The sequence below is a fragment of the Thalassophryne amazonica genome, chromosome 12 (assembly GCF_902500255.1).
Source record: "Thalassophryne amazonica chromosome 12, fThaAma1.1, whole genome shotgun sequence".
Lineage (NCBI taxonomy): Eukaryota > Metazoa > Chordata > Actinopteri > Batrachoidiformes > Batrachoididae > Thalassophryne > Thalassophryne amazonica.
This window is the reverse complement of record NC_047114.1, coordinates 32,206,635-32,234,383: the sequence shown is the minus strand read 5'-3', so window position 1 is coordinate 32,234,383 and position 27,749 is coordinate 32,206,635. Positions and strand designations below refer to the sequence as shown.

At 44.0% G+C, this 27,749-nt stretch overlaps 1 protein-coding gene across 1 annotated transcript in view; it reads right to left on the bottom strand.

Annotated features, from left to right (window-relative positions):
- LOC117521198 (probable cation-transporting ATPase 13A3) overlaps window positions 1-27,749 on the bottom strand; it is a 94,566-nt gene that overhangs the window by 32,933 nt on the left and 33,884 nt on the right. Inside the window, exons 6-13 of the mRNA XM_034182545.1 lie at window positions 25,379-25,501; window positions 23,143-23,293; window positions 22,935-23,055; window positions 19,880-20,004; window positions 19,638-19,801; window positions 16,741-16,872; window positions 16,283-16,362; window positions 16,119-16,161 (exon numbers count right to left, since the gene is read on the bottom strand). Coding sequence (XP_034038436.1) covers window positions 16,119-16,161; window positions 16,283-16,362; window positions 16,741-16,872; window positions 19,638-19,801; window positions 19,880-20,004; window positions 22,935-23,055; window positions 23,143-23,293; window positions 25,379-25,501 — 939 coding nt within the window. The remainder of the gene's footprint in view (window positions 1-16,118; window positions 16,162-16,282; window positions 16,363-16,740; window positions 16,873-19,637; window positions 19,802-19,879; window positions 20,005-22,934; window positions 23,056-23,142; window positions 23,294-25,378; window positions 25,502-27,749) is intronic.

The window sequence follows — 27,749 nt, the reverse complement described above, 5'->3', positions numbered from 1 at the left end:
AGGGACGGCTCGTGCCCGGCCACGCCCTTCGCCCCGCTCCCGACGATGTTCTTCTAGTCGGTTGTCTAACCGTATAACCAGGTCGATAAGCCCATCAAAATCCCGCGGTTCGTCCTTAGCCAGCAGATGCTCCTTCAGGACTGGAGACAGTCCGTTTATGAAGGCAGCGCGGAGTGCAACAGTATTCCAGCCGGACCTCGCTGCCGCGATGCGGAAGTCGACCGCATACTCGGCTGCACTTCGACGCCCCTGTCTCATTGACAGCAGCACGTTCGAAGCAGTCTCGTCTCTATTGGGGTGATCAAACACTTACTTGAACTCCCGCACAAACCCAGCATATGTTGTTAGGAGCCGTGAATTCTGTTCCCAGAGCACCATAGCCCAGGCGCGTGCCTCTCCTCGAAGCAGATTTATTACATAACCCACCCGTCTTGCATCTGACGCGTACATGACGGGACGCTGTGAAAAGACGAGCGAACACTGCATTAAGAAGTCTGCACACGTCTTGACACAACCCCCGTGTTGGGTATTTTCTCCTCCAAACATTCTTAAAACCTTTAACAAGACAAACAGAGTCAAGAAACACCAGTGAGACAGAAAGTCAAATTTAGCTCGCGAGGAGTGCAAACAGTCCGTACACGTAGTACCACTGAAAGCACTAAGGACTGTTGCGCATGCTCACTCTTTTTATTAGAACAAAGCCCTACCCACATTGTGAAACTTGTCCTAAGGGGGGGGGGAGCGCGAGACAAGTTTCTTCCCGTAAAACAAACACATACGTCAATAAGTGCAGCTGCGTGGAAAAACAGTTCCTTTGTTTAATCATATCTTTGAAGGTCAGCACATCTCGTTCTTGCAGGCTCCTCTGTTTGCACTTATCATCTGTTCTGCAAAAGCTTGGAGTGTCCTGTTTAAAACAGTAAGCATTTGTACAGCATAAGGTCAAAATAACCTCCATCTCTTCACTCCCAGTCGTTAGTGGCTACAGAAACAAAGGTTGTGCTGTCAGTGTAATAATAACAAGTACATTCTCAGGGTTACGTTAAGACAGGTGCAAAACAGCTCAATAACATTTCATCAGAACAAAAGACAAAGGAACAAATGTTTAACAGTGATAAAAAAATATATACACTCAACAAAAATATAAACGCAACACTTTTGGTTTTGCTCCCATTTTGTATGAGATGAACTCAACGATCTAAAACTTTTTCCACATACACAATATCACCATTTCCCTCAAATACTGTGCACAAACCAGTCTAAATCTGTGATATTGAGCACTTCTCCTTTGCTGAGATAATCCATCCCACCTCACAGGTGTGCCATATCAAGATGCTGATTAGACACCATGATTAGTGCACAGGTGTGCCTTAGACTGCCCACAATAAAAGGCCACTCTGAAAGGTGCAGTTTTATCACACAGCACAATGCCACAGATGTCGCAAGATTTGAGGGAGCGTGCAATTGGCATGCTGACAGCAGGAATGTCAACCAGAACTGTTGCTCGTGTATTGAATGTTCATTTCTCTACCATAAGCCGTCTCCAAAGGCGTTTCAGAGAATTTGGCAGTACATCCAACCAGCCTCACAACCGCAGACCACGTGTAACTACACCAGCCCAGGACCTCCACATCCAGCATGTTCACCTCCAAGATCATCTGAGACCATCCACTCGGACAGCTACTGGAACAATCGGTTTGCATAACCAAAGAATTTCTGCACAAACTGTCAGAAACTGTCTCAGGGAAGCTCATCTGCATGCTCGTCGTCCTCATCGGGGTCTCGACCTGACTCCAGTTCGTCGTTGTAACCGATTTGAGTGGGCAAATGCTCACATTTGCTGCCGTTTGGCACGTTGGAGAGGTGTTCTCTTCACGGATGATGCGAAGGAGATGTGTTGCACTGCATGAGGCAAATGGTGGTCACACCAGATACTGACTGGTATCCCCCCCCAATAAAACAAAACTGCACCTTTCAGAGTGGCCTTTTATTGTGGGCAGTCTAAGGCACACCTGTGCACTAATCATGGTGTCTAATCAGCATCTTGATATGGCACACCTGTGAGGTGGGATGGATTATCTCAGCAAAGGAGAAGTGCTCAATATCACAGATTTAGACTGGTTTGTGCACAGTATTTGAGGGAAATGGTGATATTGTGTATGTGGAAAAAGTTTTAGATCGTTGAGTTAATCTCATACAAAATGGGAGCAAAACCAAAAGTGTTGCGTTTATATTTTTGTTGAGTATATATAAAATCTTTAACATTTCCCTCCTGTTATCGCTTGTTAAACATATAGTAGGCATCACCTAGCTTAGCACTTCTTTTGAGATTTTCACTAAGAGGTTCATCATGGTATGTTCTACAGGCTTACACCCCAGAGGTTATGTCATCATTGTCATCAGCATCGGTGTCTGGGTCATCATACTTCCATTGGTCTGGGTACAGGTCATGAGAGCCCTCTTCCTCCTCGTCATCGTTTTGCCCCAGGAGTGGATACGAAGCTGGTCCCCCTCCTGGTCCTGGACCTATTGCTGTGGTTATCATTCTATTTGCAAGGCCTCGAAGACATGGAATACAACAACATCCACACAATGTTAGAATCGCAGCAAATACTGCTATAGACACTAATAGTGAAGAAATCAAAGACCTCCATTTTCCCATCCCTTCCAGCCACCAATCCCAGCCTTCGGTGTTTACTCCACTGTGCTCTTTCATCTTCCTGTTCAACGTCCTCAGCCCGTCGATGGCTTGAGTGAGGCTGCCATCTGCAGCTGTGTTGTTGGGAATGAATGTGCAGCATTGTTCTCCGAACATGGCACAAACACCTCCTTTCTCTGCCAACAACATATCCAGAGCAATACGGTTCTGGAAGGCCATAAGGGACGTGGCTTCTAACTGTGAATGGACAGCCTTAAATCCTTCCTCAGTCCAATTTCCTAATTTCTGCACATTGTAGTGGATGTAGTTTATTCTGTCTACGTTCTTATTAATTGAACACCACCAACAGATGGAGGATTCGAATCCAGCTGCTATTTGATCAACCAGTTTATACTCGTCAGGCACTCCTCTGGGGACTCCTACTGCATCAATATATGTTGGATCTTCCACTCCTTTCCAATCTCTTTTTACTCTATGTCTGGTTATGCCTTTCTGCCAGTCTTCAGGAACGAGAGAGGCTGTATATGTCATGACTTCTTCAGGTGTCATGGGTATAGCTTTAACCGGTAACAATAATGATATTAATGCACAATAACCTGACACATGTCTTGGCAGTCTGTCAAAGATTCTGTTATCACCACACCACCACCTCCCCCAAAGTTTTTCATTGGACCATAGTTGGAGGGTTGGGAGTCGTAGTGACCCATATTATTGTAGTTATTGCCACCACCACTGCTGCCGCCGCCACCACCACCACAGTTGCCAAAGTTCCTGGTGGGATTATGGATTTGTTTTTTGTATCCACTGCAATCAGCAAGCTATCCTCTGTTTGATACATTTTGAGGAATTGGCTTTGGTACTTAGCCCACCCGGTTTGAGCCCAACTAGGCGTCCATCTGTCATACCTATCTGCCACCAAGGTCTCCCATCTCTTATCCTGTTGATCATTTGTCATATACCAATCATAGCCACTATACCATGATCCCTGTTGATCATCCTGTGTCCGTGTCAAGGATGTAAAAGGGACTTTGATTACTACTGAAGCATTTCGGGGAAAGCAGGCCTGTACACCAAATTGATATGCTCTTTGTTTACTACATCGATGCCCTACAGGTATAAGTGGATTGGGGCCTCTGTCCTCTCTTTTTGGCCTATTTAGTTTGTTGATGTGTCCTGTATTGTCGTGTCCGACACTTATGGCTTTCACTAATAAGCCTAATCCAAAAAAGAAAAGTAGCATAATAAGGACTGTCCATGGGGTCCAGGGACCCTCGTTCTTTTTGTTTTTTACTTTTGTCATTTCTACACACTACAGCACACCTATGTTCAGAACAGTGGTTTCTTAAAGTCTTCTGCTAGCTTTCGTGTCTAACCTGGATCTTAACACCAAGCTCACACACTATTACTAGTCTTATCCTACTGTTCTTACTGTTTGCCTGTGTCTGCAGAAATGACTTTCTTACAGTGAGTTAAATGAATCCATGTACTTCTTTCCCCAATTTTCAAAGCTGTGGGTGTTGTGAGTAGTACTTGATGGGGCCCTTCCCACTTAGGTGAATGCCAGTGTTTTCTCTTGATGCTTCTTATCAACACCCAGTCTCCAGGTACCACTTTAGGGTCATCCTGTGGAGAAATGGGATCATCAGTGTTTGAAACTCTCCCTCGTTGTCTTTCTAACATCTTCCTCATGTAATCTGCCAAATTGGCTTCCTCAGGTACATCCCAAATTTGCCCATAATATGGCAATCGGTATTTTCTGCCAAACAATGTTTCATACGGTGTCAACCCCATGGTACTAGTTATGTTTATATACATTTTTACCAAATCTATACAATGTGTCCATGGTCTGCCTGTTTCCTCCATTGTCTTTCTAAGTCTGTTTTTTACTGTCCCATTCATCCTTTCTACTAATCTGGCACTTTGTGGATGATAAGCACAATGATTTTTGAGATTAATCTGTAGCGCTTCTCCCACATGTTGCACTATTGTATTAACAAAATGCGCTCCATTATCTGAATAGACTGTTTCTGGTATTCCAAATCGTGGAATGATGTCTTTGCACAGTGCTTTAGCCACTGTAAGTGCATCTGCATGTTTTGTGGGGAACAATTCTACCCATTTTGAGAAGGCATCAATTATGACTAAACAAAATTCCTTCCCTTCATGTTTACTCAGCTGTATATAATCCATATGAATCACTTGAAAGGGATATTGTGGTGTTGGAAATTTGCCTCTTTGGGGTCTCAAATTGCCTTGTGAGTTGTGTTTTGCACATGTCATGCATGCTCTACAATGCTGTTTTGCATATGCATCGAACCCATAAAGACAAAAAATAGATTGCAATTGCGATATCATACCCCCTGATGAGACATGCGTCACGCCATGGCTCATAATAGCTGCCCATTTAAACATATTTTTTGGCAATATGGGTTTCTTTTGTGGTCATAAGTACAAATCATTTGCATATGTAGCTCCTTTATTTAACCACATTTGTTTTTCTTTTTCAGTTGCCTGCTGTTGCATGTCAGCAAGCAGTGTATGACCTAAATGCAAATCCGGAGAGGTTTTGTGTAGGAGAAAAATAGGAAAAGCTGCTGCTGCCTTTGCGGTTTTGTCAGCGAAATCATTTCCTTTTGAAACACTGTCAGAGCCTTTGGTGTGAGCCGCACATTTGCATATAGCAATTTGTTTAGGCAATTTCACAGCTTTCAGTAGTGCAGTTAGGAGTGTGGCATGAGTCACTGGTTTTCCAGATGATGTCACCATTCCACGCTCTTCCCACAGTTTTGCAAACACATGCACTGTGCTGAAAGCGTACTGGCTGTCTGTATAAATTGTTACAGCCTTTCCTTTAAATAAATGACAAGCTGCAGTTAGAGCTACTAATTCAGCTGCTTGCGCTGAGAATGATGATGGCAATGAAGTAGAATCCAATACTTCTGAAGTTGTGACAACAGCATATCCAGATTGTGTTTGTCCATAAGCATTTTTAGTGGAGGATCCATCCACATACACAATTGTACTGTGTGGGATGGGCGTATCCAAAAGATCAACACGGGCCTTCATACAGATAGTTGCTACATCAAGACAATTGTGCGGCTCACCATCCTCAGGTAAAGGTATCAATGTGGATGGATTCAATGTTGTACATCGCTCTACCGTAAGGTGTGGTTGTGATAATAGCAAGGACATGCACGAAAGATGTCTTGCTGGGGACAAAAAGCTCATGTTTGTCTGCAACAGAAGTGCAGAAACTGCATGTGGAACTTTCAATGTCAGCTGATGGAATAGAACAACATTACTGCTACTTTGAACAGCCATAGAGGCTGCAACAACAGCTTGTACGCATGGTGGTAGAGCACTTGCCACTGCATCCAATTTAGATGAGTAGTAGGCAACTGGCCTTAATTTTGAGCCATACACTTGTACCAAAACACTAGTCATGAACTTATTCTTACAATCAACTGTTTGAATGAATGGTTTACTATAATCTGGTAGTGCCAAAACTGTGGATGACACTAATGTTTGTTTGACTTTTACAAAAGCTTCCTCAGCATCTTTGTTCCACTCCAGCACAGTTGACATTGAAATATCATCTTTGTACATCAAATCAGAAAGTGGACTAGTCAACTCTGCATAGCAAGGAATCCATGCCCTGCAGTAATTTGTCAGTCCAAGAAATGACATCATCTGTTTTTTAGTTTGTGGTTTCGGAGCATGTAAAATCGCTTCCTTTCTGTCAGACAGGATAGTGCGCCCTGTGGCTGATAATTCATGTCCTAAATATTTTACTTTATCCCTACACAACTGAACTTTGTTTTTACTCACTTTGTGGCCATTATCAAATAAGAAACATAATAATGCTACTGTGTCAGTTATGCAGTTTTCTCGTGTGTCAGAGGCAATCAAAATGTCATCAACATACACTAATAGTTGGCTATCTGCCGGTGGAACGAAATTGGCTAAACATGCTGACATGACTTGAGAATAAATAGTTGGACTCTCTGCGTAACCCTGCGGTAATCTGGTAAATGTATATCGTTGTCCTTTAAAGGTAAAAGCAAACCAGAATTGACTATCTGGATGTACTGGCACAGAGAAAAATGCATTACTTATGTCAATTACTGAGAAACTATTAGAATTTGGTCTCAGCGAATTTAACAAGGTGTGTGGATCTGGAACACATGGTGCTCTTTTAATCACAGCAGCATTTACTGCCTGCAGATCTTGAATCATTCTCCACCCCACTGAGGGCGGAGCCTTTTTTTTACAGGAAATATGGGTGTGTTACATGGTGAATCTGGGCATGGCACTATTACTCCTGCTGTTAACAAATCCTCTATTACTGGCCTGATTCCTTCAATTGCATCAGGTTTCAATGGATATTGTCTTACACATGGTCTGTATTCTGTTTTTGGTCTTATAACTACAGGTTGTGCATTTTTAATCAGTCCTACGTCTGAAGGACCTGTTGTCCACAATCCTGATGGTACTGAAGAAAGAAGATCATCTTCTTCAGGACTCAACTGAAACACTCAGGATTGTGAAGTGGACACATCAATATGTGTTCCAGCTGTCAGCACTAATGAGACATTAACTGGCACTTTATACAATTTAGTTGATGGACTGAACTCCGTTCGTGGTCCAATTCTGCTCCAATCAGTGGCTGACAAAGCTGTTATGACTGTCAGTCCCAAATCTTGCCATTCTGTCAAATATGGTTTACAAAGTGACACATGTAATGGCATACCTGTGAATCTCAATTTTAAAACATCTTCAGTGGCACCTGTCACTGTTATGACAGCTGTGGAGTTGCCATCATGAATCAAATCTGTCATTGTCAGCTTCACAGGTGAAATGTCTTTCAATTTGTTTTCATAGTCACCATCCGGACCTGGAGGATCTTTATGCCACATTGTGACATGCAGGTCAGGTGGTGACATCTTTTGTTCAGGATGTTTCAGTAGGGCTGTTGCTTGCAAGACGACATCTTTACCCCATCCTGCAGCATCTTCTTCAGAAATGTCAAATGTATAGTAATAGTGGAATGTGGGGTCATCGCTTTCTTCTCTCACCATGTTAACACCTCCTGTGCGCTCAACAACTAATTTCCCTTGTTCCACAATTATGGACAAGCCCAATGCAGTCAATCCATCTCGTCCTAAGAGGTTAACTGGACATTGTGGCATGTTCAACACTGACATAGTACATGTCAGGCCAAATGGATCTGTCAACGTTATGGGTTTAGTGAGAGGGACATTTGATGTTTGCCCATTTGCTGAGCGAACTTTGAACGTTTCGCTGCTCAATTTATGGACTGGTATATTATCATTGCATGTAGTTCTACATGCCCCTGTATCACAAAGAAACACTACGGGCCGCCCATTTACTAACAAGGTCACTTCTGGTTTGGGTACTGGATTTCCCAGCAAGGCACACAGATCCATATCACAATCAGACTGCCTATCTGATGTGGAGTCATGGATTATGGATTCTAGTCATTGTGGATATTGTGGCTGCGGAGGAGTATTTCGCTGTGGAGCTCTTTCCGCATTCGGGGGTGGATTTGGACAATTCCTAGACATATGTCCCTCTCTTCCACAGTTCCAACATATCAGGGGATCACGGGGTGATCCTCCCTGTCTGTTCAGTGGTTGCTGTGGCGGCCATGGTCCTTGACGTTGTGGTTGTCCCCCTTGTCTATTCTGCCATGGTTTTTGGGGACGTTTCCATTGTTTTTGCTGTCTCATATTACTCTGCTGGTAATATATTTCATCATCCCCTTGTGCCACATACACTCCTTTGTCATTACTTCCTGTCTGCTTTTTCTGTTTCAGGACCTCCTCGGCATGACAACAGTGAGTGTGTGTTTCTTCTAATGTGCCAGTTGGCAAGCCAATCCAGTGTTTCTGTATCCAAGCTTTTATATCCTTATTGGAATGCTGGATCAGAGCGTTTTTTAATTGTTGTTCATACACCGGTGTTCCTGGCGATATGCCACTATGGACCCTAAAGACACTCTCAAATCTGCATCTAAACTCTGCCCATGGCTCTCCTTCTTTCTGAGTTGTCCTAGTAATTTCAGTATAATTTATCTTTGGGCCCAATACTCCTTTTGCTCGTGTAATCATAGCTTCCACTCTTGTCTGCAACACTGGATTATCATGCTCCAGTGGCTTTCTTTCCACGTCTACAGGATTCCAGTCCCCACGTACCTGACTCCACTTTGGGCCACATGCTTTCATCCATACCTGTTGGACCTCAGTTCCATCTAGGTGATACGACTTTCTAATGTTTTCTATGTCTTGCATGAATCCCTCAATGTCAACATGAGGTGATGGTATCATGTCAACTGCTGCTTTGATATCATCAGCATTCCATGTTCGATATACGAGCATGGTTGATCGGTGCCCTGGAGTTCCTGCACGAGGATTTGGTACTTCTATCAAAGGATAGGTACCTTCCTGGTCACTGTGTTCCTCCATGGGAGGAGCTGTAGGCACTTTTGTTTAACTGCGTGTTTGTGGCTTTTCTTGTTTTTCACTTTTTACTTTAGGTCGCACTGCCATATCATACTGCGGTGGCGGCACATCATCATCCTCTGGTAGAGGAGGGTACAAATGCGTTGTTGCTGGCGGTCCAGCCGTCTGTGGTTTCTGAGGTTGTTCAGGTTCTCTGTGCTGAATTATCACATCTTCTTCTGCCTTACCTACAGCTTTCTTTTTCCTTGCTTTCTCTAATCGTCGCTTCTCTGCTCCCTTCCGTCTGTTCTCTGCTTCCTCCTCCCAAAATGCCACTAAATCTGCCCCTACTTTCTGCTTCTTTTTTTTTATCACCTTTATGTTCCTTTTCCAACCTTTCCTTCAGTTTTTGAATACTAGTCAGGTTTAGTCGTCCGTCAAAGTCATGTTTATTTATCCAGGTCTCCAATTTCTTTGTTGCTTTTGGATTTTTTGCTTCCATAAATTTCCAGTCGTCAGTTGATAAATTTCCCTTATTTTTAGACGTCTTTCCCCCATTTTTATTATCCCTTGTTATAATTTGGACTTCAGACGGGGGCACACCTAGGGTGTTCTAAATCTGAAGTTTTCACTTTCTTTGGACGTGACAATTAATTTGCCGTCGTGTGGTTGATTCCTTTCACCTCCCCGTAGGAAGCGGAATCACTTGCCTCTGCATCCACACACACGGTTGTCACTTACGTTGTCCAAAGTATTACACTTTCACACTTTTATTCTCAAAACCGGTATTACTTCGTATTTTAAAACAGAGGAGTCCGTACCCTCCTTCCGGAATTTAACTACGTGCGTCCCTCGCAACCGTAGAGGAGTCCGCCCTCCTCGCGGAGTTTAACTGCTTTACATTAACAGACGATTCCACGCCATCGCTTACTGAGTTTAACTGTTTATGTGATCACACTTTTATTCCCTACCGGTACGCGTATATAAACAGAGGAGTCCGCACCCTCCTTAGGAATTTAACTACGTGCGTTCCTCGCCATCGTAGAGGAGTCCGACCTCCTTACAGAGTTTAACTGTGTTTCATTAACAGACGATTCTGTATCATCGCTTGCGGAATTTAACTGTTTATGTGATCTGATCACCATTCACTCAGTACTGTTACAAAGAAATTCTACTCACTGACTCGACTTCCTGTCTGTCTTCTTCGGGAAAATCTCGTCAACCAGACGATGCCAACGGCGGTCGACAATTGCAGACACGATCAATCGATCGGACCTTGGCCAAGGATTTACGTCTGGACTTGGCGACCCCCGCCGGACACCTCCGGTATTGTTGAGCTCCCGGACGTAGCCTCCAGTCAATGTTGGGTATTTTCTCCTCCAAACATTCTTAAAACCTTTAACAAGACAAACAGAGTCAAGAAACACCAGTGAGACAGAAAGTCAAATTTAGCTCGCGAGGAGTGCAAACAGTCCGTACACGTAGTACCACTGAAAGCACTAAGGACTGTTGCGCATGCTCACACTTTTTATTAGAACAAAGCCCTACCCACATTGTGAAACTTGTCCTAAGGGGGGGGGGAGCGCGAGACAAGTTTCTTCCCGTAAAACAAACACATACGTCAATAAGTGCAGCTGCGTGGAAAAACAGTTCCTTTGTTTAATCATATCTTTGAAGGTCAGCACATCTCGTTCTTGCAGGCTCCTCTGTTTGCACTTATCGTCTGTTCTGCAAAAGCTTGGAGTGTCCTGTTTAAAACAGTAAGCATTTGTACAGCATAAGGTCAAAATAACCTCCATCTCTTCACTCCCAGTCGTTAGTGGCTACAGAAACAAAGGTTGTGCTGTCAGTGTAATAATAACAAGTACATTCTCAGGGTTACGTTAAGACAGGTGCAAAACAGCTCAATAACATTTCATCAGAACAAAAGACAAAGGAACAAATGTTTAACAGTGATAAAAATATATATATATAAAATCTTTAACACCCCGTACGGCTCCAGAGGGCTTATGTATGCTTCAGGGGACGGGGGGTTCGTTGAACGACCACTGGAATGTCTATATTTGGCACTTGGTCAGCAGGAGGAGGTGCTGCAGCAGTGCCCTGTGTGTGCGCTTCCACCCGAGCGGTGAGAGCCTCCATCCTCCGATTGAGTATGACGTTCTGCTCAGTTACCAAGTCCAACCGAGCAGTGAAGGCGGTTAAGATTTGCTGCAGCTCACCTAATACGCCTCCTGCTGGCGCCTGTGCACCTAGCGTTTCCATTGGTGGTTCATCCGATGGTTGACGCCCCTCGGGATCCATGACGTTGGCCGAGATATCCTGTTGGGAAAGTGTAGTGACACGGACCCACAACAGGGGGGCGTAAATGAACGGACAATGGATAAGCCAAAATATAACAATTTAATGTTGCAAATTGTGCACAACAGAATACAGACAAATGCAGTTTGAGAATGATAGTCAATTATACGAAAAGTGACGTGTGGGCAGGCTCGAGGATAGAAGACGTCTGTCCAGAGAAGAGCCGGGTCCCACACGGCTTCCACTGCCAACGGATCTGAAAAACACCGGAGCCGACAAGCCCTGAATCTCCAGGTGGCCACCGTCTCCAGCTGTCAGACCTGGTACTGCTGGCAGGAAGCAGAGACAGTTAATGGTGGGTGTGTGGATACACACCCAGTAAATCCTCACACACAGATACAGTTCCTCCGGGAGGGAGCACCTCCACCTCCGAAGTAGGAACACACGAGCAGCTCCTGTTACCACTTATCTGGATGGAGTGAGAGGCGAAGAAGTCGCTTCTCTCACTACACGCCAATCCAGCAGAGTGCACCACAGGAAAAACGGCTGCAAAACAGATCAGACGTAAGTCACAGTAGGGATGCAGTAGAGAATATTACCTAACTAGTAGATGATATCTCGGCAGTGAGGTGGAGTTGCTGTCCGGCTTTTATGGTGATGTGGTGATGTGACAGCTGGTGCTGTTGATGAGTGACAGCTGTCACTCCCGGTTGCTCCGACGCCCTCTCGTGCCTGAAGCCCGCACTTCAGGCAGGGCGCCCTCTGGTGGTGGGCCAGCAGTAACTCCTCTTCAGCGGCCCACACAACAGGCAGAGCATAGTGATTGCTGATCGTCTCAACCTAGACTAAATGGACACAGATAAGACTGACTAGACTCAGTGGACATGCCCTAGTCACAAAGACGAGTCATCACAGACGCATCTGGATGGCAAGAGAAGACAGGCTGTGTCCACACAGCAAACACAACACCGTGTACACAAGAATACCCTTATTTCTACACTGTGCACACAATTATTAGGCAAGTGAGCATTCTGACCTTACCATCATATCTACGCAAGCTAAGCTCAATGCTATATAAACTTGAAAACCTATTGGAATTAAGCATTTTCAGGTGGTATGTATTTGTGTCATGAGGGAAGGTGTGGCCTAAAGTGATTAACACCATACTCGTATATCAAGGTGCGCGTAATTATTAAGTAGCTTACTTCAGGCAAAATGGGCCAAAAACAGATATAACAGACACAAAAAATTCAAAAATTGTAAAAAAAAAAAAAAGTTCTGCTCCTTTCAGAGAGACACAACATTCTTGAATAGCTAAGACGGTGAAGTGTGATCACAGAACAAACATTTTGATGCAAATAGGAAACAAGATCACAAGAAACGTACAGAAAAGAAGATGCAAATTAATATTTGAGAAGACGTAAACGTGACACTGCCAAGAAACCATTGTCCTCCCATATGACCATATTGCAGAACTGAAGCCTATCTTGAGTGTCCAGAAGTACAAGGTGTTCAGTGCTCAGAGACATGGTCAAGGTAAGAGAAGCTGAAACATGACCACCACTGAACAAGACTCACAAGTTAAAACGTCAACATTGGACCAAGAAATATCTGAAGACATATTTTCAAAGAGTTGCATTGTGCTGCGTATCTAGTACACAGGAATGGCTGTGTAAGTTGCGCGCAGGGAGAGAGAGAGAGAGAAAAAAACCTTGCACAGAGAGGGGAGAAGCTTGGCTCCATGACACACTGCCTGGACATGCAGATGGATTTGTCACATTGGAAAAAGTCAGAATACATTACCTCCAGAAGTTAATGGACTTTATTTAAAGTGCCAGAATTGTGAAAGAAGAAAGTGAAAGCACCACGGAGCTGCAACCGGCGGGTGCATTCGCGATCCATCCGTGAGGAGTAAGCGGACGTGGCCATGTCCTCTCATTGGCGATCGGTCCGTGAGCAGGGGTTAATGGACTTTATTTAATGTGCCACAATCTGGAGAGAACTTGAAGGTGAAAGAAAGCTGCAGATCTGCAGCTGGCGTTGGCGCACGATCCGTCCATGAGGAGTGGCTGTGGACATGACTGGTGAAGTTAGTGAATGAGGAAGCTTGGCCAGGCCGCCTCTTCTTCTTCTGTGGTTTTGAAGCTTCACTGCCAGCAAAGGGCAGCGGGATGAATAAAATCTATCAATGCAGATATGTACTGATAAAAAAAAAAAAAAAAAAAATGAAAAAGATTTTTCACCCTTGCGTAAGGTTGTGTATAATTGCGGAGGCTTGGTATACAGTAGTGTAGTGTTGTGTAGACTTTCATGGAACACTGCGTCTGTGCTCTACACTGACAAAACATGAAAAAAGTTAAACATGTTCAATTTTTGTGTCCATTTCGCGGATCCCTTTGCGTCCCTCAGCGTATTGCTGCGTAGGGTTGCATAAGGTCAGCGTAGTCTGTACGCGGCATTACCCAACTCTAAGTTGGACCAGTGTGAAAGGAGCTTAAGGATGAACTAGTTGGACCTTTTTTTCAGTGAAAATCTACTTCCAACTTCCAAACCAATTGCCAGTTTTAGAATTACTCAACAAAAATATAAACGCAACACTTTTGGTTTTGCTCCCATTTTGTATGAGATGAACTCAAAGATCTAAAACTTTTTCCACATACACAATATCACCATTTCCCTCAAATATTGTTCACAAACCAGTCTAAATCTGTGATAGTGAGCACTTCTCCTTTGCTGAGATAATCCATCCCACCTCACAGGTGTGCCATATCAAGATGCTGATTAGACACCATGATTAGTGCACAGGTGTGCCTTAGACTGTCCACAACAAAAGGCCACTCTGAAAGGTGCAGTTTTGTTTTATTAGGGGGGGATACCAGTCAGTATCTGGTGTGACCACCATTTGCCTCATGCAGTGCAACACATCTCCTTCGCATAGAGTTGATCAGGTTGTCAATTGTGGCCTGTGGAATGTTGGTCCACTCCTCTTCAATGGCTGTGTGAAGTTACTGGATATTGGCAGGAACTGGTACACGCTGTCGTATACGCCGGTCCAGAGCATCCCAAACATGCTCACTGGGTGACATGTCCGGTGAGTATGCCGACCATGCAAGAACTGGGATAGTTTCAGCTTCCAAAAATTGTGTACAGATCCTTGCAACATGGGGCCATGCATTATCCTGCTGCAACATGAGGTGATGTTCTTGGATGTATGGCACAACAATGGGCCTCAGGATCTCGTCACGGTATCTCTGTGCATTCAAAATGCCATCAATAAAATGCACCTGTGTTCTTCGTCCATAACAGACGCCTGCCCATACCATAACCCCACCGCCACCATGGGCCACTCGATCCACAACATTGACATCAGAAAACCGCTCTCCCACACGACTCCACACACGCTGTCTGCTATCTGCCCTGAACAGTGTGAACCGGGATTCATCCGTGAAGAGAACACCTCTCCAACATGCCAAACACCAGCGAATGTGAGCATTTGCCCACTCAAGTCGGTTACGACGACGAACTGGAGTCAGGTCGAGACCCCGATGAGGATGATGAGCATGCAGATGAGCTTCCCTGAGACGGTTTCTGACAGTTTGTGCAGAAATTCTTTGGTTATGCAAACCGATTGTTTTAGCAGCTGTCCGAGTGGCTGGTCTCAGACGATCTTGGAGGTGAACATGCTGGACGTGGAGGTCCTGGGCTGGTGTGGTTACACGTGGTCTGCAGTTGTGAGGCGGGTTGGATGTACTGCCAAATTCTCTGAAATGCCTTTGGAGACGGCTTATGGTAGAGAAATGAACATTCAATACATGAGCAACAGCTCTGGTTGACATTCCTGCTGTCAGCATGCCAATTGCACGCTCCCTCAAATCTTGCGACATCTGTGGCATTGTGCTGTGTGATAAAACTGCACCTTTCAGAGTGCCCTTTTATTGTGGGCAGTCTAAGGCACACCTGTGCACTAATCATGGTGTCTAATCAGCATCTTGATATGGCACACCTGTGAGGTGGGATGGATTATCTCAGCAAAGGAGAAGTGCTCACTATCACAGATTTAGACTGGTTTGTGAACAATATTTGAGGGAAATGGTGATATTGTGTATGTGGAAAAAGTTTTAGATGTTTGAGTTCATCTTGTAAAAAATGGGAGCAAAACCAAAAGTGTTGCGTTTATATTTTTGTTGAGTGTAGAAGATACTTTCTTAAGCAGTCATACAGGAATAAAGTCTGCATCATTCAAGACCATGGTGTTGATACAAGACAATGCTCGATCACATGCATCCAAGTACTCCACTGCTTGGCTAGACAGTAAAGGACTCAAAGATGACAGAATAATGGCATAAACCCCTTCATCACCTGACTTAAACCCTATTGAGAACTTGGAGGCTGTTCTTAAATGTGAGATTCTACATTGTGATTCACAAAATTTATGCTTAATTGCATAATGTGGACACTGAACAGGCAATTTCTGGAAAGCTGGAGTATAGTATGATCACTGCTGTTAATATTACTATTATTGTTATTGAATAAAAAATTGTCGGCTCATTTTATAAATTCCAATCAATATGTTATCAATAATACTTTAGCAAGCATTTGTATTGCCACATTTTCAAAGTATGACTTTTTCTGGATGAAACAACCAAATAGAGACAAAGTGTGATTTGTGTGTATTAATAAATATAATCCATACTCACGCCACAATCATTAGCACCATCACCACACATTCCAACTATGTAGCTGGAAAACAAGTAAAATGGGTGGAAATTGCACATGTGCCAAAAGTTATGATTCTTTATACATTCACATGATCTCATTAGACAGAAATAAAGCACAGCTCAAACCAAAACAGACCGCTCACCCCATGTTTTGTAGAATTTGTACCAGCTGGGTCTTTAGGTCAGGGGCCATACGGGCAAACACAGTGGTTCTCAGCATGAACTGCACCGCCACCATGTGGAGAGACAACAGAACACAGCAGCATCCAGGAGTATAACAGCAGGATTTAATGTGGCTTTAAAGCTGATGTACGAGGGGCGATTAAGACATTTTGAGCCTGACACAGAAAAGGTAGGGTGTGGTTCGCCGACTTTGTATTCTGAGAAATCAACATTTCTCAACACAGAGAGTCTAAACTTCACATATTCTCAAGAAATGTTGGTTTCTCAGAATGCAAAAGATGGAGAGCCAGGCTGTACTTCTTCTGAGTCAGCTCAAAACTTCTCAGTCGCCCCTCGTACCTGTTTAAGATGACAATACATTTGTTGATATTAGCAGACTGATTTGTAGATGTTTGTGTGTCCAAAGATGGGCCTGTACCTTTTGGACAAGCTGAGGGAAGTGCTCAGAGATGACCGCAAAAGATTGGCCAGTCACAACAAAGTGATAACTCTGCTCCCGCTCCGTCAGCTGATCATCATGCACTCCTTCCTCTGGGTGGATCTCCACCGTCTACAGAGGAATCATTAATTATCACTCAAAAACAGCTGAAAACAGACCAACATCAAACTGCATGATGGGAATGTGGTTGCCTTGACCTTAGATGGAAATGCTACTCACCAGAGGATCCTAGGTTCAGTTCCTTGACCAGACAATAAAAGTCATAACCCTGGTTGATCCAGATGCAACCCATCCTCACTCCAAATTCAACACATTTTTAAGTTTGGTCAATGCCCCTTTTCATCACTATGTCATGAGTCGGGTCATCCCGTCATGTCATGTGGTGATGGACAGCGCATAGAACTGCTTCACCTCTGTGTTATCGGGGAACATTAGTCTATGTTATGGGTGTAGTTAAGGTTAGCATTTCCCCACGTGACACAGAGTGATGCCATGGGGCTACTAACTCATCACATATTGATACAGTCACAATTAATCGTTTGCATCAGCATGTGACAACTTTGGTGTGAGACTGCTTTGCCAGATGTGCAGTCGTGAGCCTGGCATGGCAGCACCCTGGCGTTGGTGTGTGAGTGAGTGAACAAATGAATGGATATGAGGCATCACTGGACTAAAACAGGAATACAGTCCATTTACCTTTGAGCGTGAAAACATGAAAGAAGCATTCCCTTCAACAACAAGGTAGAGGTCCGTCCGTTTCTCAAAGACATGAATGGATTTCAATATAACATCTTTTTATTTTTGCTAATCCAGGATTATATATTATTTACAGTGACACTCATGAACAAGACCGCAAGATACTTGACCTCCTCCACTTAGGAAATGTTCTTCCCTGACCCAAAGGGTTCAATCCATTCTTTTCCAACAGAGCACCATGGTCTCAGATTTGGAGGTGCTGATCCTCATCCCAGTTTCTTCACACTCTATGTAAAACCAGTGTGTGTCTGAGGTCACTGTCTGATGAAGACATCAGAACCACATCATCCACAAAAAGCAGAGACACCCTCAAGTCCCTGACTGCACCGTGAAATCCAGTTCATGCAAAACAAGAACAAGAATGGTGAAAGGGGGGAGGAGCCCTGACAGAGCCTCACACCCACTAGGAAGAGGTTCAGTTTAGTGCCGAGAATGTGGACACATCTCCTACTTTGGTCATATACAGACCGGATTGTGCATTCCAGCAGGTCCAGTACTTCATACTCCTGTGGTAGCCCAAACGGGACACCGTGAGACCCAGTTGTACGCCTTTTCCAAGTCCACAAAACACATGAAAGACCTTCATTTTAAAAAGGAAAATTGAATTCAAATACAATTATCAAATGATGATGAGTTGGGTTTTTTAAAGAAGAATGGATCAAAGAAAGCTATGACAGAGGACTGAAGGGGAAGAAAAAATAAAACAACACCTGCACCTGCAAAGCCCTGAATCAGGGGTGAGCAACTTCTTCCAGAAAGGGCCAAGAGGGTGCAGGTTTTCTTTGCAGCCACTGACTCCACCAGGTGATTTCACTGATTAACTGATTCCATCTGCTCAAAGTGATATTAGTAAGTCCCTTCGGCTGCTCCCTTGTTTGCACTCAGGGTCGCCACAGCAAATCCAAGGTGGATCTGCATGTTGAATTGGCACAGGTTTTATGCCGGATGCCCTTCCTGACGCAACCCCACATTACATGGAGAAATGTGGCAGGGGTGGGATTTGAACCCGGAACCTTGTGCACTTAAACCAAGCGCATTAACCACTTGGCCACCACCCCTCTCAAAGTGATTAATCAGTGAAATTACCTGGTGGAGTCAGTGGCTGCAAAGAAAACCTGCACCCTCTTGGCCCTTTCTGGAACAAGTTGCCCATCCCTGCCCTGAATGGTGAATTACCAGGACCCAGAGCTGAACAAGACCTGGCTACTTTCCAGAAAAGTGATCTCACCAAACCTGGATACTTCCCAAAAAAGATATCATCCACACAAGACTTGCTATATTTAGAAAAGATCACCCTTTGAGGTGGAGAAATTGCCCAACTCAAACCAGTGTAAATCGAAGCTCTTCTGCTGTTCTTGGTGACTGTGAATTTTGCTTCCTTTGCCGGCAAAATAAAGGACTCTGTCCAAAGTCTCCAAGACATATTCTTGTATACTTAATATATAATCACAATATTTTTTTTATTTAGATAAAGGGGCAGGACATGCTCACTCACTCATCTTCAACCACTTACTCCAGTTACAGGTGACAGAACACCAGTCTGTGGCAGGGCCACATATACGTAGACAAATATATTCACACTAGCACGCACACCAATGGACAAGTTAAAGTTTCCAGTCTATCTAACCTGCCTGTTTTTGCATGTGGGAGGAAGCCGGAGCACCCAGAGGGAACCCATGCAAACCTCATACAGAAAGGCCACAGGCCCGGAATCGATCCCGTGACCTTCTTGCTGTAAGGCAACAGTGCTAACCACTGAGTCACCGTGCTGCCCCCAGGACATACTGCTCCTCTCAAAACTCAGGAAGTGAAAAATACTGTCATAAATTTTAGGTCTCACTGCCCACTCCTTCTGTCAAGTATTGGCAACCTTTGACATACTAAGCTCTTGGTCGTCTTAATTCGGCTGCAGCCGTTGGTTGTTTTGAACAATCACATGATATCTCCATATTTTACTTCAGGTCATCAATGAATTCCTGGTTTCCTATCCTGCAATAACCATGCAATGGGGACATAGAGTAGGACATGTATCTACCAGAGATATGTTGCTGTCCAAATGTAACCTCTACTGAGTGTGTAGATTTGTGCTCTACCTAACTCATGCAATGATTTGGTCTTACCTGATGATCTTTGTTGGTGTGAATTGGGTTTTCAGTGTAACACCATGTTATACTGGCAGGTTGAGCACCCTTAGGAGGAGCAGCATCCGCTATGATCACCTTGTCATGTGGCCGGACCATCCCACAGTCTCGAGCCACAGTTATAGCCGTCAGCATGTTGTCCCCTAACAGATGACAAATTCAGTACACAGTATTTCTAACTGTAGCATACCAGCTGTAACATTGCAGTCCATATGGGTTACCTGTAACCATCACAGTACGGATGTTAGCTCTTCGTAAATCATTTAGAACCCCAGCAGTTTCCACTTTGATTTTGTTTTGCATGATGATCAAGCCGAGGAACTCCATGTTTGCCTCAATCACATTCCTACAATTGACAGATCATGTGTCAAATCATTTCATTGCTATTTGGGTGACATGTTTATAGAATCTATGTTTCTGGTCACTTTCAAAATCAGAATTCAGAAAATAAGAGCTATTAGCAACTATGTAATTTTATATTATACTACTAATTTCTTGCATATGTCCTAATTACCTAATCACGTATCCTAGTCACCCTCACGATGACGATAGTTCTCATGGATTTTCATTGTGTCAACATCACTGTTACATTCCCATTGATGTGATCTACAGTTATGATGAAGCGATGCCACTCCATGTGCATCAAAGCACACCCGATGTGAGATACCTAATCTGCCAGGATGAATCAAGGGAAAAGTACCCTTTTTTTTACAATCTTAGTCATATTAAAACATTGTTCCTAATATAGCTTCTGCTCGTGTCATCTTTGGCAAGTGCATCAGAAAAGAGAAATCCCATTTTCACCAAAACTGCTGAAAAGCAAATATATGAGTATCAATATGGCAGCAGACAGCAGAGTTCTAAGATAACTTAAAGTTATGATTTTCTAAAAAGTAAATTTAGAGTAGTTATTAAAGGAGAACACCTCTTAGGTTCCACCTGGTGCTGCTGTCTCTCAACTCTGAAGCAGCCCCTTCTCATTGTCTCACTGCATTCCTGTTACTTGCATGCTAAAAGTGCAGAAAGTAACTTTTATGAAGTATACACTACAGGGCTGCATTGGGATGAAAAAAGTAGTTTTTGAACAATTTGTATAATTAGAAGGTTGTAGATTCTAAGTCAACGTACCATTTTTGTCAAATCTGTCTGACATCATATCCATCCATCTATTTTCTGTACTTGCTTACTTGCTTAAATTTACTCTGCTGGGATAACATTTGGTCCCAGTCCAAAAAGAATTAAATATACTCTGTCACAGTGCTAAATCATCTCTATCACAGTGTAAAATCAACTCTTATTGGAGTAGAAACACTTGATTTGACAAGATGGTAGAGCTGATTTCACTCTATAATAGAGTGTATTTTACTCTATTTAGACTGGGACCAAATATTATCCCAGCAGAGTATATTTTACTCAGCAAAATTTACTGTGTACGCCACTTTCAGTCATGTGTCACCAAAAATACGCTGTAACAAACGTTGTTTTGTCAGTTATTATGGCGCTTTTTTCACCGTAATTAAAGATGACGAAAACTTCCTCTTTGTCTACATCGTCTAATTTCTCTTTTTTTTCTCCCAAAATACATTTATCTCCTTGTTGAATTCAGGCATTTTATGCTCCTGTTATAAGACAGCGATTGTAGTGCAGTGGTAAAGTTTCCGTCTGTTAATCAGAGCTTTGTAAACTGCAGGTTTGGATCCCACTAGTGGCATTTATTTTTTTATTTAACCAGGGTTATTTAACCATAGGGTTCTGTATTGGGTCCCCTTAATTTATATTTTCAGAAATTTTTGCTAATTATATACCAATATCTAATCTATCAGTGTCTGGTGAATGTAGTAATTATTTATATACCCGGCTGGACATAATAAGACATAATGAGAGCGCACTGCTTCATTCATGTCATTTCATGACTGTACGTCTGTGACCATGGGTTATATACAGAGGCACAGACATACTGTCATGAAACGTGTATTGTCCACTCGATAAGAGGGATTAAATATTGGACATTGTGGTGTTTATTTATGGTGTAGTTTATTTTTTATCTCCACAGCAGTGGAGATAAAAAATGTGGATCCACACGTTCCAGCTGTTGTTTTTTTTTTGTTGTTTTTTTTCCACATCAGCAACACGATGTGGTTCCACATGCTCCAGCTGCTCACACTGTGTTCGTGCATGCTCATGCGGGTGCACAAAACCGTTGCAATGGGATTGTTCATGCCTGCCTGACCATGTATCCTTCCTGACGTCATTTCAATGTTTTCGGGGTTTGCTTCCTTGGGCTGTTTCACTGTGATTTGCCCTAATTCCTACTTATTTGTGCTATGTGTGAAGGGGCCCTAAAGATGGTTTGCAATCTGCCCGTAAACACAAAGAAGTAGTAATTTTATTTTTGTTATTAAGTCATAAGTCTTAAGTCATAAGCCTGTGGCACAAGTGCAGCTATGATGGTCATCATAATTCACATACATTATGTAACCCATGAAAGGGCATGACAATGTATATGTAATGTAAGATTTATTATGGCTATAACACCCCATTCAGATGTGTGTGCTGCGCCCGCAGCTGTGGCACGCATTGACCCACAGGAACTCACGGTGCTTTCGGTTTGATTGCACAATTTTCATGTGTAGTTTACAAGATGAATGTGTGCCACAGACACTGCATATAAAGATATCGCCTTTCCAAACCCCAAACGGGATCTAGTGGAGGTGCACGTACGGCTCATCCATGCCACACTCTGGACATGCCAGCTGGAGCTGATGTGCCTGACCACAGCGAATTTCCCTCGAATGCGATCAGACCATTACAAATGCTGTTTTGATGCTGTGACAACACTTAGAACGCAATTCTAATATGGTGTAGGTCGAGTACGTAATATTTCATTTTGCATGCTACGTGGAAAATGTGCATTTGGTGACAGATTGCAGACATCATCTGTTTTGTTCAGCTCATTATGAACCTGTGGTGGGACAAATTAGACGATGGTGGTCAACATACTTTGTGGTAAACTTGTCATGAATTATTCACTATAAAGTTATATATTGTGAACTTTAATGGAAGGGCACAAACAATGATGAGGTTCCCATTCAAAGCACCACGTCCAGCATTCTGTAACAAGTTGGTACTTGTTACACTTATGCAATGGAATGACGGTATGTGAATATGGCACATCGTAACTGAAATTAACCCTGTATTGCCCTGCACTACTTTTATGATGTTTCTGTAATTCACTGTCAGACCTCACTGTCGACTGTGTTATCTGTGGAGGCAAACCTGCTGAGGCTCTGGACTTTGTGCCAAGAGAAGTTAGACTCCAGCTGTCGATGTGCCAGGGCAATAACTCTGAAGCCCTGCCTGGTGTAAACCTCGAGGATGGCAGCGAAATTGTGTGGAACTGTGGAGAATCAAACATAGAAGAACAGAGCCACATCATGTGGGAGGAAATATCCGCCAAAAACATAAACACCCACAAAAGCCTGACCTGTGTGCTGTTTGCAAAGGCTGGCCACGACCTCAGGCGCCCCTTTCAAGTAGGCATCCATGTGTTTTTTCCCCAACCTCCTGACCACCACACTCATCCTCTGCAGAGCCGAGGAAAATGGGAACTGATGCACAATACCAATCTCAAAGGTCTGAAAAAACAAAAGTCACAGCATACAAACACAGTCAGTGTAAATATTATCACTCTTCTGAATTCTAAAAACATGAGAGAAAGCTTAAAGAGGTGACTTACCAGTAATTCAGACAGCAGCTACAAAGGAAGAATTGTATAATCCTATAGATAAAGCATGTAACGTGTGTGCATGTGTGCGCATACGCATGCACATGTCCAGAGCCCATGTATGGGTAAAGAATGGAGCATAAGAGACACGGTACCCTACCTGGGCTGGACAACAAAAGAAATCTGAATACCAACAAGCTCAGCTAAGAGGCTAACTTCAGTTCAGGTGTTTATTAAATCATATTTTGTGTGGCTAAGCAGTGGTTCTCATAAAGTGTTTGCTTTGGTGTGGTCAATAAAAATTCTGATCCACTTATTTCCTCAGTAACCACAGTCCAACTGGACCTAACATCATGATGCTATGATGCCTGCTAAATATGCTAAAACCTTTAGCATCCAAAATTACATTGCATGATAAAAGCACTCAAGGTACCAGCACACAAACACATCTTTGATGATCCCTTCAGAGAATTAACCACACAACAATCCATATTATTACAGATATTTTTAATAAAAATCAAAAAATGTAGGGCTGGGCAAGTTAACGCGTTATTATTGCGGTAACGCATTAATTAACGCCAACATTTTTTTATCGCACATTAACGCAGCTGTTTTCTTTGTTGTTTTTTTATTGTAAGAGCCTGTTGCTCACAGGCTTATGTTTTGCAAGTCTGTCGCTGACTGCTGGCGTGCTCACAGGAACCGGTGTGACGAGTCCACGACACTGGAAAAGAAAAGAATTGGTGGATAAACCAACCAACATGGAGAAGGGCATGGAACGTTTACATGGCCATTTTCATTTTAAAGTGCTTCCATACAACGTAGTTGACAGAACCAAACAGTTTTTTGCAGCCACTGCAACGCTGATAAACAAAGGCAAGAGAAGCTCGCAAACACGACAGCGAAATGGATTGCTACAGACCGCAGGCCGATTAGTGTTGTGGAGGATGTCGGTCTGAGAGACATTCTGAGCATTGCAACAAATGACGGCACGTATGAGATTCCCTCACAAAGCACCATAAAGGAGAGGACTGCAAAAGCCATAACTTTACAACGTGCACCCACTGTTGCTTTCAATGGGGACTACTGGACATCACTGGGTAACCATAATTTAGTTTTATTTAACTGCAACTGCATAAATAAAATGCTGTTAAGTGTTTGCAGAACAAACATTATGGCACTTTCATTCATATGGCAGAACATTTAAAATAAAATTGTGCTATACACTACTTTTGAATTCATTTTTAGATTTTGCGTATAACAATGCAATTAATCGCAATTAATCATGGAAATCATGCGATTAATCACGATTAAAATTTTTAATCATTGCCCAGCTCTAAAAAATGTCTTTTGCATTATGCTTTCTAACCAGTGGGTATTTCTGCTAGTACTATTGTATATTGTGCAAACTCTTACTTGTTTTCCTGGGACAAATAGTTAATACAATAGTTTACACTTGTAGTAATGTTATAGAAATTAGTTTGAAGTTTGAGATTATATAAGAGTTTTTATTTTTTGTACTCTTCCTCTATATTTTTAGACATCATATGCACAGTACCAATCAATCCTTTGAATGGGAAAGTGTGTCCAAACATTCGACTGGAAAAATTTTGTTGCTCCAGTATATTTCAACACTAAGTTGCACACAGGCATCAAACCAACTTATGCTTAGTTTATTGGACAACCCAACCCACTAATTTAGTTGTATAGCCATCTTTGGGTTTTTTATTTGTTTGTTTGTTTGTTTGTTTTTTTGGGGGGGGGGGGGGGGGGGGTTTACAATGAAAAATCTTGTAAAAGTCCAAGTGGTTTGAGGCATGTTTATAGCCACTGAAGACATGGCTGAAGCCAAAACATTTCATTGGTCTTCAGCCAAAAAATGTACAAAAAAAAATCATTAAAAAATTTTCTAATATCTGGATTAAGACAGTCGTGAAGGAGGACCAAGCCACGATGGAGTGAGTGTAAGAGATAATAACCTGAAGAGTCACTGTACCTTGTGCTCTGTTAATGTGATGTTCTGATTGGTTTCACAGATGAGCTGCTTTGGAGGTCGCACAACTGTGGGCATTACGGGATTATGAAGCGCAGTTTCTTCCTCTGTGGCCTCCTCTAGCATCTACAAAGAAATAACGTGAAAAGATCTTATACTGTCTTAAAGTATATTTTTAACTACAATGTCCTTATACTGTATGTTTGCTGCTCATTGTGAGATGGTTATTCCATTGACCTACTCACGGACATTTTGGGATATTCATTTCTGACCTTTAACCCTGATCCTTCCTCTTTCTTTCTGACTGATGATATGTAACCCATCCATTTTCTTCCGCTTTATCCGGAGTCGGGTCGCGGGGGCAGCAGCTCAAGCAAAGCCGCCCAGACCTCCTGATCCACACACACCTCCCCCAGCTCCTCCGGGGGAACCCCAAGGCGTTCCCAAGCCAACCGAGAGATGTAGTCCCTCCAGCGTGTCCTGGGTCTTCCCCGGGGCCTCCTCCCAGTGGGACGTGCCCGGAACACCTCTCCAGCGAGGCGTCCAGGGGGCATCTGGAAAAGATGCCCGAGCCACCTCAACTGACTCCTTTCGACGTGGAGGAGCAGCGGCTCGACTCCGAGCTCCTCCCGAGTGACCGAGCTCCTCACCCTATCTCTAAGGGAGCGCCCAGCCACCCTGCGGAGGAAACTCATTTTGGCCGCTTGTACTCGTGATCTCGTTCTTTTGGTCATGAGCCAAATCTCATGACCATAGGTGAGGATTGGAACGTAGATCAATCGGTAAATTGAGAGCTTTGCCCCCCCTACTCAGCTCTCTCTTCACCACGACAGTCCGATACAGCGACCGCATCACTGCAGATGCTGCACCAATCCATCTATCGATCTCACGCTCCATCCGTCCCTCACTCGTGAACAAGACCCCGAGATACTTAAACTCCTCCACTTGAGGCAAGGACAGTCCACCGACCTGAAGAGGGCAAAGCACCTTCTTCCGGTCAAGAACCATGGCCTCGGATTTGGAAGTGCTGATTTTCATCCCGAACGCTTCACACTCGGCTGCAAACCGCCCCAGTGCACACTGAAGGTCCTGATTTGACGAAGCCAACAGAACCACATCGTCCGCAAACAGCAGAGATGAGATTCTGTAGTTCCCAAACCAGACCCCCTCTACACCTTGGCTGCGCCTAGAAATTCTGTCCATAAAAATAATGAACAGAACCGGTGACAAAGGGCAGCCCTGGCGGAGGCCAACGTGCACTGGAAACAGGTTTGACTTACTACTGGCAATGCGAACCAAGCTCCTGCTGCGGTCGTACAGGGACCGGATAGCCCTTAACAAAGGACCCCGGACCCCGGACCCCGTACTCCCAGAGCACTCCCCACAGGGTGCCCCGAGGGACACGGTCGAACGCCTTCTCCAGATCCACAAAACACATGTGGACTGGTTGGGCACACTCCCATGAACCCTCGAGCACCCGATGGAGCGTGTAGAGCTGGTCCAGTGTGCTGCGACCAGGACGAAAACCACACTGCTCCTCCTGAATCCGAGGTTCGACCATCGGTCAAATTCTCCTCTCCAGTACTCTGGAATAGACCTTACCGGGGAGGCTGAGGAGTGTGATCCCCCTATAGGTGGAACACACCCTCCGGTCCCCCTTCTTAAACAGAGGAACCACCACCCTGGTCTGCCAATCCAGAGGCACTGTCCCCGATCGCCACGCGATGTTGCAGAGGCGTGTCAGCCAAGACAGTCCCACAACATCCAGAGACTTAAGGTACTCAGGACGGATTTTATCCACCCCAGGAGCCTTGCCACTGAGGAGCTTTCTAACCACCTCGGTGACTTCGGCCTGGGTAATGGATGAGTCCGCCTCTGAGTCCCCAGTCTCTGCTTCCTCTTCGGAAGGCGTGACGATGGGATTGAGGAGATCCTCGAAGTACTCCTTCCACCGCCCAACAACATCCCCAGTCAGGGTAAACAGCTCCCCACCCGCACCGTAACCAGTGCTGGTGGAGAGCTGCTTCCGCCTCCTGAGGCATCGGACGGTTTGCCAGAATCTCTTCGAGGCTGACCGATAGTCCTCCTCCATAGCCTCCCCGAACTCCTCCCAGACCCGAGTTTTTGCCTCTGCGACTGCATGGGCTGCGGCACGCTTGGCCTGCCTGTCAGCTGCCTCTGGAGTCCCACCTACCAACAAAGATAAGTAGGACTCCTTCTTCAGCTTGATGGCATCCCTTACTTCCAGTGTCCACCACCGGGTTCGGGGATTGCCGCCGCGACAGGCACCAGAGACCTTGCGACCACAGCTACGAGCAGCCGCATCGACAATGGAGGTGGAGAACATGGTCCACTCGGACTCAATGTCTCCAAC